Raw genomic sequence first — 12,023 nt, 5'->3', positions numbered from 1 at the left:
GCAGGCCCCCCCAGCCCCCCCGCCAACAGCCCACACCCTTCCTGCCATGACTTACACAACGAGAACGAGGCGGAAAAACTTGGAAAATGTGAAAATAAATATTCCCCGTCCATGGCCCAGGAACCAGGACCAGGAGCCAGGACCAGGACACAGGCCCAGGAGCCAGGAGGCAGGACTCAGGACCCCGGCCGCAGTGTGTAAATGTGAAATATGTAATCACCAAAATGTTGTTTTCGTTATTTAAGTAATTACGTTTTTATTTGCGGTGTACGGAAATTATGGGATTGCTTTTGCGGTGCGCCTACGAATGGGCCCCATGGCCCCATGGCCAACCCCCCCTCCCCATTGAAATTGATATCCTGGTGGGGCCCGCAAGGACGATGATGGCCACCTATAGCTATTAATGCCCGAAAATAATGTGATTTTAATGTTAAATGTTATGTGATCATGCAAATGGCGGCACATTACAGTGATCTATATGGATATTAAAGCCATTGATTCGGCTGTTGATTCGCAGCAGAGCCACTGGAGCTGAATCATCGAGAATCTGAAATATTTGAATGGACTCTAGGCATCGCTATCCGTCGGAGACAACAGAAGCCTCCGCCCACTGAAGATGGACAAATGTGTCCCTTGGGAAATCAATGCAGCGACATATATTGTGGTGATCCGGCAAACTCCAATTGATATACGGTGATCCAGTGTAATGGGGGATTCCCTGCTGCCGTGCTGCCCTGCTGCCCTGCTGCCCGGATGGCCATTTAGGAGCTGCAGAATGACGGAAGCCGGCCGGTACTCGACACAAATGAAGTCCAGCCGCCGCAGGCGGAAGGGACCAGCTGTAAGCTCTCCCAATGAGCGGTCCAGATGAGTGGGACTCGAAATGAGATGAAATCGAGTCGCCGACAGCTAAGGGACTAGGCCAGAAATGTGACCTTGAATCGCTGCGCATCGCAGGCAGGCAGGCAGGCAGGCAGCCTGTGGAAAGGACTCGGATTACGAATGCGCCGCGCGTGACTTCCAGTTAAGTCCTAATTATGTCAGTAACTCATCCGAGATTGCTGGCACGGGCACGGGTATGGGCATGGGCATGAGCATGGGCCCCATGCAGCCTGGTTTAGTCCCTGGCAAAGGATTTCGAGAGCGAGCTGGCTGCGTGCCTGCCACGTTCGCCGTGTGGCAAAGGACAAAGGGCCGTGGGCCGTGGGCCGTGGCGATGACGCAATTTCCAAAAGATTTGCAACCGAAACACACTGAAAATCGAAAGGTGGCAGCCCACAGCCTCCCTCCCGTCGTCAGCGCTGTCCTTCGATGCAGATCCGCATGGCAAATGCCGAGTGCTCCGTCGGGGGTTGAATCGCCACCCAGGCAGCACACGGCACCCGGCACCCGGCACTCGTCCTTCCACTCATCGCCCTAACCAGATTTCAGCTATTATAATGATGCAGGCCGCAGAACAACCCCTGGGTACAGGGTACTGGGTACTACGTCCTGGAACCTGGGCCATCAGTCAGTCAGTGAGTCAGTGGGAAAGCTGCCACGACTCGACTCGCCTCGCCTCGCCTCGACTCGGCTCGGCTCGGCCCAACCCACTCACCCAGTTATGAGTGTCAGTCAGGAGTGCGTCAGTGGCTGTGTGGCTGTGTGTCCTGCGTCCTGCGTCATGCGTCGTCAGTCCTTCGTCCTGCGTCCTTCCATCGCGCTTAGCAACAAGCGATAAATTTCGTACATGCGATAGGTAAAGCAGACTCGAATCAAGTAATTTCGCCCCGGCATCTGGCATCTGGGTTGGTGGTGGGCCGCGGATGCATCCCCAGAATCGACAGTGTTTCAACCCCCGAGATGCGATGCCTCTGGGGGAGGGAGGGGGGTGGGGCAGCGAGCAGTTACAGCAAATTCTATGGAAAATTCCATGCATCCGCAAATGCGTACCAACCATCTACGCAGGCATATGTACATATGAATGAATGAATGAATGAATGAATGAATGAGTGAGTGAGTGAGTCTATGGATTACGTGGCAGAACTGAAGAGGAGTTTCGGGAAAACGCACAATGGTCTTCTTCGCATCCTTTTCCCCTCTTAAAGCTTCAGGGAACAGGGAGGAGATTTGGATCAAAGAAGACTCTACTGGATGGCTTGCCTGATGTAACGCCACGCCAAAGAGAACTGCTGTCATCCAATCTTTCGATCTGGGGATCTATTCCCCTCTTGGCGTAATCCTTTCTGGGGCCAATTTATGGTCCCCCTCCCTGGCATCCCGGAAACTTTTGAATTTATACCGAAGCCAGCCCCCAGGTTTCTCGTAACTGGGGACTTATAAGCGACTTATGTACCTGTGGGTGTCCTCTGCGCAACGAGCGGCTCCTCTGATTCTCTCTCTCTCTCCCTCCCTCTCCCTCTCTCTCTGGGCGACTCCTCTCGGGCTGCCGACGAGCTGGGGTTTCTGTTACCATAATCATCTTAATAATTTCAAAACTCATGTCTTTATTACATTTTTCTCCGCTGTGCCACACCCACTCCGCACTCCCCACTCCGCACTCCCCACTCCGCACTCCCCACTCCCCACTCCCTACTCCCCACTGCCGGGCACCGCATTATAATTTCCCTGCTCTCCGGTTCTCCTCTCGGTGGAATTTTTTAATTTCAACGAAGCAAAGTATCTTATGCCGAGATAGAGACGGAGCAGGAGACGGAGCTCAGGCAAAGTACGTATCTCCATGCGTGTGCTGCATGCCCCGACGCATTTCCACGGCACTGTTTCCTTGCTTTTCATCAAAGATTTTCCATTTGCCCGGGGCCCTGGGACTGGCATCAACATCGCCACATCGTAATTTAATCCCTCGGCAAAATACATGGCGCTATATGCCGCAGCCCGGTGCAGCCTCTCAGCAGGTGACCCAGAGCTGGGCGGCTACCCGCCATTCGGTACCCCTTCAGAACCGAAGCTAATTTCCGAAAGCCTTTCAGTCCCCTGAGGGAATGGAAGTACTCCTTGACGGAAGGTGGAAGCTTTTGGATTTCCCTGTATTCTAATCACTGTAATCATTCCGTCTAATACTTATTCCTTTCATAAATCACTTCTTCAGAGAAAGCATTTATTCCACCTTCTCTTTGGTGGATGTTATGTACTTTTTCGTTGAACACATTTCTGTTGTCATGTTTATTTGTGTCCTATTATAGACCCATATACATATATGTTACCATATGAGACGATCTCTCCCCCAACAGCGGACTTCGATGCCTGCTGCGTCTCGGGTCTTAAATTTAGAATCGTCTTCTAACGAAGCCAAACAGGTTCCATCGGATCCGGGCCCTATCCCAATCCGTGCACATGCCACGTTTCACTGAACCCGAACTAATTTTAATGTGCCTCCTCCTACTCCTTCTGGAAACATTTCAAGGTCTATCGGGGGTGGAGGCAGCTGCAGCAAATCCAGTAATTGGGCGACCCTTTGGTTGGTCTAGAGTCATGGGGAAAGGGTTGGTTCCCACGGGCCTCCCAGTTCCAGATCGATCCCCACAGCTGTAGGGGATCCCAGTGCACACCGATGTTGTTTTGACAACGGCATTCCGAAAGACGTAGTTGAAACACGCGAATGATTACATTCACACACTTAATATTCAACGATAGGGCTTCAGCCTAACCCGAACTGGCAACCATTTGGGACCCAGTAGGCCGTGGCCTTGCTCACTTGCTCCTCTGTACCATTTTCAGTGTGGCTTTTATTTTGTAGGGCATCTGTTCGTCGCCTCGATTGTGGACTGCCCCAGAGATCAGATGATCGCAGAGCGATAACCCATACGAACGTTAAACTAATCAGAACAAGCGCTAAGTCGATCCGTGAGACGGTCACAGCCGCAGACCGCTACAGTCGCTACCAGGCCCAGTTCCGAGCGATCTGCCAGCGGGTGAGCATCTTCGAAAGCGATTGCGAGATGCATGCGACAGAGACTGTGCCCAGCATTGGCCTGGCCCCCACATCGTACGTGCCCTGCGTGCACTATGCCACCCACCAGAACGGGACCGATCACCGGGAGCTGCGCGTGGCGGACCTGGTGGCGGAGCGGACGGCGAGGCGGCGGTTCTTCTACGGCATCGAGATGGTGGCCTCGCAGGAGGGCAAGCCCACCTGCCTGGACTTCAACGAGTTCCTGCCCGTGCTGCCCACCTTCCTGAGCATTGTCTGGCTGGGGGCCACCTACTGCAGCGTGGATCCCATCGAGCTGGTGACGAGCCTGCAGCTGGCCCGCAGCCTGGAGGCCCGCATCCCGGTCATGCCGCACTTATCCTTGTACTGCTTGACCGAGGAGCGGCTGAACGAGTTCCTCGCCCTCAACTTCACCAATGTCCTGCCAATACGCGGCGATGCGGTCAAGGAGGGCCAGACCTTTCGGTACACCCAGCAGGTGGTGGAGCACATTCGGCGGCAGCGAGGCGGTAAGTCCCCATCCCTGCGACCAGTCTAAGAACCTCATAACTCTCCTCTTATCCTCACAGACAGAATCTCCATTTGCGTGGCAGGCTACCCCGAGGGATACACCAACCTGGCCGAACCCCAGGACCCCGCCGAGGCCATGAGATACCTCAAGGCGAAGGTCGCCGCCGGAGCCGACTGCATCATCACTCAGATGTGCTACCGCTCCGACACGATTATCCAGTTCATCAAGGACGTCCGCAGCGCCGGCATTACGGTGCCGATTGTAGTGGGCCAATTGGTGGCTGACAGCTTCCGCACCTACTGCCTGTCGGAGAACATAGCCGGAGTGCACCTGCCGCCCGGTCTGCGGTCGGAGCTGCTCGCGATCGAGTCGGACGCCGAGCGCGTCTCCCAGTTCTTCATTCAGCTGAGCATCCGGATTATTCGCGATATCCTGGCCGCCGACGTGGGTGTCTACGGCGTTCAGTTCTACACCTTCAACCAATTTGCCCCCGTCCAGGCGGTGCTCAAAGAGCTCCGCACCCTGGACATCCTGAAAGATGAGGGCGGACAGTAAGTTGAAAAATAAAACTGTAATACAATAAAGAAGGTAAGGCATTCAAGGCCTAGAAATGGCATAAATGGCAGAAATGGAAGTGGCAAAGGTTTGCGATTTGGAACCCGAGCTTTAGATGACAGATCAGATTCTCAGCCCTGACAGTGCCAGCATTCGATTTTGGGCCTTAAGTCTAATGCACAGCCATTAGGGGTTAAGCTGGAAGCAGGCTAGAAACCCCCTAGAGAGAGAGAGAGAGAGAGAGAGAGAGAGAGAGAGAGAGGAAGGAGAGTGCAACCCCTTCTTTGACCAAACGCAAATGATGCGTCTGACACAGCTAATGGCTAGGGTCCAGCGGCCAGGGTCCAGTCCTGCCCAGGAGTTGGGCATCTGCATGGATTGTGGCTGCAGCTGGCCGCAAAACGTGTGGAAGGGGTGGGGCCGGGAGGGGAGGGGAGGGTAGGGGAGGAGAGCATGTCGGAATGAAACCCCTTTCTGCATGTGCGAATCCCCGTACACGTTTCTCTGTACATCTGTATCCCTGAACGTGCAACTTCTGTGCGTCATAAATGTCAGTCAATGTCAGAAGGGCCTCAACAATTCGAAATGCGTAGATACTCGAGCTCGTATTTTTGATGGTTTTCATCCGGAATAATAGAACTGTTGCGTCATGGCGCACCTTCTACTGGGACTTGCCTGCCGAGGAGGGTTGATGTGATTGTGGATGTTGATGTTGATGTTGATGCCACTGCCACAGTCAGAGAAGGCTCTACAAAGACGCATTGAAAGGTCTTTTGACAAACACAGCGTTTGACATTTGTAACTTGCGGTTGATCGGCCACGGAGAAGGGATAAGTGCCAGCCAGCCAGCCCACAGTACTCCAAACTCCCAACTCCAAACTCCCGACGCCCAACGCCCAACGCCCGACGTCCAACTCCCGAATACCGACTCCAAGGGGTTGACGCTGATGCCCCAGCCGATGACGCAGACCCAGTAAGGCTAAAAGGTTTTTCTGCCATGACTTCAAATCCAGGCCCCGTTGCCGCTCCTCCTCCCCTTTACGCCTGTTTTCGCAGCTGTCGCTGAAGTCTGAAAAATGATGTGCGAATGCGAATTTCCCTTCGGTGTTTGTTTGTCTGTCTGTCTGTTTGTTTGTTTGTCTTTCCTTCTGTACTTTCGGCTCTCTCTGCAATTATTTATCGGCAATTAGGCCAAACAAATGGAGCTGGAGGAGTGCGGGTGGGAGGGGGGGAACCGATGAGCATATTGCGCATACGCCGGGGCTGCCCGAAGGGATACGTTTTGAGCTTTAAGTTTGACCAACATTTCCCCGGCTCGACCATTCGGTATCCCCGATTTAGACTTATTATTCTGTCACATTCTTCGAATGAGGCCAATTACGTTGATTCGGCATTCGCAAATTTCCCAGAAGGCGAAACGGACGTCATTCGATACGTCTGACGCGAACAGAAACCATTCACCATGGAAATAAGTAAATCATGAAATAAAATAGGCAAAAACAACTGATTTTAAAAGGCGTTACAAAATATATAATTCAAAAGGTTCAAGGTGTGCAAATGTTGTGCCAGTGGAACCCCGCTATAAATCATGGGAATAGCCTTTAATATTTGAATATTTTCCAGGGGACCAGGACCAGGAATCTTCACAGGGCACCTACGCCCTTTGCTGTCCATCTAGAATGTTAAAAAGCGCCTTCAATTCGCCACAGAGCATATTCACAAAGGTCACAATGCGTGGAGCGACAAAACCCCAGTTGAAGCCCCCATGGTCTGGGGCTGTTTCACCGCATCGGGCGTGGGTCCCCTGGTGAAGATTCAAGGCATTATGAATGGTGAAATGTACAGAGACATTCTTAGTAACAATTTACCTGGAGAATATGCCGATTATTTGCCACTTGCCTGGGTATTTCAACAGGACAACGACCCGAAACACTGCTGCAAGATAGTCAAGTCGTGGCCACCGCAGAGTCCCGCCCTTAACCCCATAGAGAACCAACATAAAAAAAGCCATTTGTGGCGAATTTTACAAGAAGAATGGAAGAATGTCACCTCTAAACACTGCGCACGTCTTGTAGATTCAATGCCAAAGCGTTCCTCCAATGTTCTTAAGCAGAAAGGTGGTTCTCCACTCAATATTAAAGTTAATTTTCTTAAAAATGCAAGAAATACAGGGCACATTTTAACTTTTTTAAGCATTTTCTTCCAGGTGGCTTAAGACTTTTTAAGTTTTTCGTTGAATATATATTTTTATAACATGGCTATTGTGGTATTAGAACACCGACATAGGAAACTAATGGACACACAAAATTGGAGCTGAATTTCGTTTAAATTCTTGTGGTTTAGGTCTATGAGCACCCCTGTACTTCGAGTTGCATAGCAGATTTCTAAGCAAATTGCAATAAAAGATTCTCCAAAGTAAATATTTCAGTTAAGAAAAGCTTGATTTTCAGTTGTGAGGTTAGGTCAACCGAATGTCAAAGTCAAGGGACTTTTGCAGCAAAATGCTGGATTGTATTACCATATCGTATGATACATAGCCAAAGGGATTGCTTGCTTCTGAAAATATTCCAATTGAGACTTAGAAATTGTGGTATTGTGACATTATTTAAAGCTCAATACAAGTTTAACCAAATCGGAGTATTCTATCGTCATGTGAGTGTGAGATTTGCAGCTTGTAATCTCATAATAAGCTAGGTGGCCACCCCGGCTCACTCGCATCGATATGAATAATACCTGTGTATGTAACTCGGGACCTTTTTTATGGTTGGAGAGATATACATATGTACACTAATGAATGTATATACTTATATATGTACTCATAGTAGATACAGCAGATATTCATCAGAAGAAATCGTCTGTACTGCAGCCGACGCTGGCAGCCCTGTCCACTGCCTCTGCCGCTGCCGCTGCCGCTGCCGCTGCCTCTCTTCGATTTGTTATGCGTCGTTTAATTTTATTTCAAAACAAATAAGCGTAAAATGAGGAAATCCACGATAAACAAAACCAAAAAGCAATCCAACAGCAAACGGGCCTATGAGTCTGTGTGTGCGAGCGTGTGAGTGCGAGTGCGAGTGCCAGTGTCTGTGTGCATCTGTAGAAAAGCAAAACAGTGATCCTCTGCCGCTGTCGCTGTCGCTGCCTCTGCCTCAGCCGCAACCGCGGCCACAGCCAACAACAAAGAAATTAAAAAAAATTGCACTGCCTGTGGTTTGTCGATGGACCCGTGGGGGGGGGGGGCGTCGGTGGAGGCAGGCGATCGACGAACAAAGAAGGAGGCAGCTCGCCGAAGAAAAGGCAAAGAGCGAAAGAAGACCTAAACTCGGGGAAGGAGGAAAACCAAAAGAAACAGCAAAAAAAAAAGCAAAGCCAAGTCACGTTCACGTTTCGCTGTCGCCGTCGCCGTCACCGTCGCCGTCACCGTCGCCACAACAAGCGATCTCTGTCCAGCGAGAAGGAGGGCAAATCAGCTGGCAGAGCTCCAAGCAGAACCAGCTGAACGATCATCTTTCGCTCTTTCCCACCACACTCACTACACTCCGAAGTGTTTTGGGTGCTCAATGAGAGTTTTGGGGAGAGCAGCTCGAGCGTTTTTCCATGCATGTACAAAGGGTTGTTGTTGACGTTTCTCTTAAAATGAAATACGCTCAAGAGAAGTCAATCCTCTATCTCACGGATTGGCAGAGCTAAGAGATCTTCAGTGCCTGCTCTTGAGTGATCCGCTAGCCACCAGATTCCACTCAAGAGTGTATGTGGGCACTCACTCAAAGATAGAGCTAGAAAACAGATGTTGATCGTGCCATGGTGACAGAGAGGGACAGATATTCAGAGAGTTTCTCATTTGCAGGCACACTCGCACATATTGACGTATCTGCAAGAGTATCTTTGTATCTGTGTAAAGAGTGTAAAAAAAAGTCGAAATTGTTTACGACAAACAATAAATAGATATATTTTGCAGCGCTGCTGCTGCTGCTGCTGCTGCTGCGTTTGCTTCTGCTGACTGCGGCAGATACTAGTGGACGCTTAGAAGGGGGCCATTGGCAAGGGGTAGGTTCGTTGGCAGCATGTGGCACGCTGCTGCTGCTGTCGTATCTGCATCTGCACATTGATTTTTACAGTTTTGCTTTCCTATGCGAAATAGTGTGTGTGTCGGCGCAACGACCGATACTCTCTCTATATTTTTCATCCCACACCCCACTCTATATAGTACACCTCCCCTCGCACAATCGGCGATAGAGATAGAAAGAGTCGCTCTTGTGCGACCTGCCCCACAGCAATTTGCATGCCCCGTGTGCGCCTTCGTGTGCGTATTAAATTAACCCACACATAAATATAAACACACACTAGCTAACACACACAGATACGATGGGGATTGAGATACGGACACGAGCAGCGCGCATGCAAAAGGCGAAATTGGCCAAAGCTCATGTGAAATTTACGGCAAATTGTAACAATTTTTTTAATTAAATTGCAACAAGACCGAAAATAACGAAAGTGCCACACATTCACACACACAAGCACACACTGGCGCAGGCATAACGGGAGTAGAGCCTGAGTGGGGTCTCCACATACATACATACATACATACATACATACATACATACATACATACATACATACATACATACATACATACACATGTACGCCCTAATGCCCTGGAAGGGATTGTAGATCACCTAATCCACCTCCAGAGAGCAGCCTGGAGCAGATGCCAATTATCGCGAACGCGTACACGACCATCCAGACCGGACAGGACATATTTTGATAAGTATGAGGCTGTACACAATTCATATATTTCATACTTTCACAATTTTGAATACTTAAGCGAGCAGATATTCGTGGAAGCGCTACTGTTGGGCTTCCAGAACACTGAAGACGGTGGATTTTGGTCTGAAGCAAGTGGAAAAAGGTGACGAATGGCAGAAAATCATTTCCAGCGCGAAACGGCAACTTTGCAGAGTCGTATCAAGGTCATTACGTGAACAACTGAAATAGAAATTAAAAAAACATCAAAACAAGGAATTAATATCGACCTCTTGGTATCGCCTACTCGGTATAAATACAGTCCCGAATGCCCAGATTGGAAATGGATTGCTCAGAATTAGTCCACATTTGAACAAAAGTGCACTATCCTGTGGGGTAAATGTGTTAAATATATGCACTGGAAAGGAGAAAGGAGAAACACCCGCCTTCCAATGTCCAATAAGTATAAATATTCCAGACAGCGTGTATAGTGCCGCAAAGAGAACGCCAATATAGAAAATAACATGGGAGAATATCGTGCTCTCTGCTTTCTCATCTGAAGAATTATAATAGAATATATATGGTTTTCTCGTACTTTTGTACACTCAATGGCCCAGTAATAAATAAATAATCACTTACCATGCAATTCGGCTATACAGGCAATGCACGACAAGAAAAATATAATACCCCAGATTATGTTCCATACTGCAAAAAACTCTATGCACGATTCATTGGAGCACTTTTCACAACATTCACACATTCTTAACAGAAAATTTGTAACTTTTACAATTTGGGTGACTGAAAATTATGACTGAGATCTGTTTGAATATTAATACCGTCGTCTATTCAAATTTCTCAACGCTCTCTACGATTAAAAACTTGGCATTCATACTCGTACTTATAGTAAACGAGGGGGAACGTTGTGAGTTGCTGCGGACACCGCAACTCTACATTTATACCCGATACTAAGTCAGTATGGCTCTCCTCCGGCAGACGCCGCTAATATTAAACGACACGACAAAGAATGCGTGCGAGAGAGACAGAAAATCAGTCTGAGCGTGACGTCGGACGCTGCGTAGCCAGTGCAAATTGATTTGTTCCTTTTGGCTATACAAATTGTCTGATCTCATCCAGATTCAGCAACCAGATTCAGATAGATATGGTTATACTCTATGATTGTGCGTTTTTAGTTTTCTCGTATCTGCAATATTGTGGATGCAACAGATTTTCGTCCTTTGTGGGGACGGAAGGGGGCGGGGAAAAGTTTTAAAATATTCTTGTAGCAGTGACATATCACAGAAGTCTGGATACAAAACATCGTTACTCTAGCTCTTATAGTCTTTGAGCACTAGGCGCTGAAGGGGACGGACAGACGGACGGACGGACAGGCGGACAGACAGACATGGCTCAATCGACACGGCTATTGATGCTGATCAAGAATATATATACTTTATGGGGTCGGAAACGATTCCTTCTGGACGTTACACACATCCACTTTTACCACAAATCTAATATACCCCAATACTCATTTTGAGTATCGGGTATAAAAAGGCTAGGAAGATGTGCTTTAGGTGTTCTACTACCAGTGTATACCAATCTTGTAAAGCAGTTTCAGTCACTTGTTATCTGTATGAAAAGACATACATACATAAGTATGCATTCCCCTGCCGTTTCATTCCGCAGAAAAAATTAAAAAAAAACCTAAGGAAACTCGTAGTTTTCTCGTACTTAAAGTACACCAATTATTCCACAAGTAACGGAGCGAGCAAGAGAACAAAAAGTGGTATTGGTGTAATTCATTGTTGTTGAATTTGTCACAATTTGTTGTACAACAATGCCACAATTTATTTTCAACAATCCTCAAATTGCTGTTGAACCCTCCAATAGTAGAAAACGAGGAAATTTCAGACCTCGGCTACCAGGCGAACAGAAATCTGCATAAAGCAACTGCAGCGAGTGCAAGCATTTTTTGTTGCATAATTTTGGGGTTGAAAAAGCGACGAAATCTGTTTGCCTGGTATCCCTGGTATCAATTAATTACAAAAACACTATTTGTTTCCTTGTTTTCATCTATTTTTGTGGCCGATTGGGACGTGCGACAGCTTCCTGTCACAGGAACCTGTCCTGTCTCATGACCGGTGAAAACGATTGGTTTGACTCATTTTCGGTGGAAATATTGTAGCTCCTTCGCTATTTCTCGACTGATCTGGGCATGACATTTTCTTTTCGGGTTATGTGTAACGGCAGAGGAATGCATATGTATTTTCATGCAGATGGTGACTGAAA

The 12,023-nt window shown here is 48.5% G+C and overlaps 2 protein-coding genes across 2 annotated transcripts in view; both read left to right on the top strand.

Annotated features, from left to right (window-relative positions):
• Positions 1-12,023, top strand: part of LOC6598986 (ubiquitin-conjugating enzyme E2 D2) — a 174,360-nt gene that overhangs the window by 106,307 nt on the left and 56,030 nt on the right. The gene's annotated exons all lie outside the window — the stretch shown is intronic.
• Positions 3,784-5,076, top strand: LOC6598998 (5,10-methylenetetrahydrofolate reductase). The gene is made up of 2 exons (XM_026992154.1): positions 3,784-4,440; positions 4,501-5,076. The coding sequence occupies exons 1-2, from the start codon at positions 3,939-3,941 to the stop codon at positions 4,995-4,997; spliced, it is 999 nt and encodes a 332-aa protein (XP_026847955.1). The 5' UTR covers positions 3,784-3,938; the 3' UTR covers positions 4,998-5,076.

This window comes from Drosophila persimilis, unplaced genomic scaffold, assembly GCF_003286085.1.
Source record: "Drosophila persimilis strain 14011-0111.01,24,50 unplaced genomic scaffold, DperRS2 tig00000700-arrow-arrow-pilon, whole genome shotgun sequence".
NCBI lineage: Eukaryota > Metazoa > Arthropoda > Insecta > Diptera > Drosophilidae > Drosophila > Drosophila persimilis.
This window is presented reverse-complemented; position numbering and strand designations above follow the sequence as displayed.

Coding starts and splice junctions, on each gene's coding strand:
- LOC6598998 (XM_026992154.1), top strand. CDS start 3,939: ATGCATGCGACAGAGACTGTGCCCAGCATTGGCCTGGCCCCCACATCG. Junction 4,441..4,500: donor CATTCGGCGGCAGCGAGGCG/GTAAGTCCCCAT, acceptor TTATCCTCACAG/ACAGAATCTCCATTTGCGTG.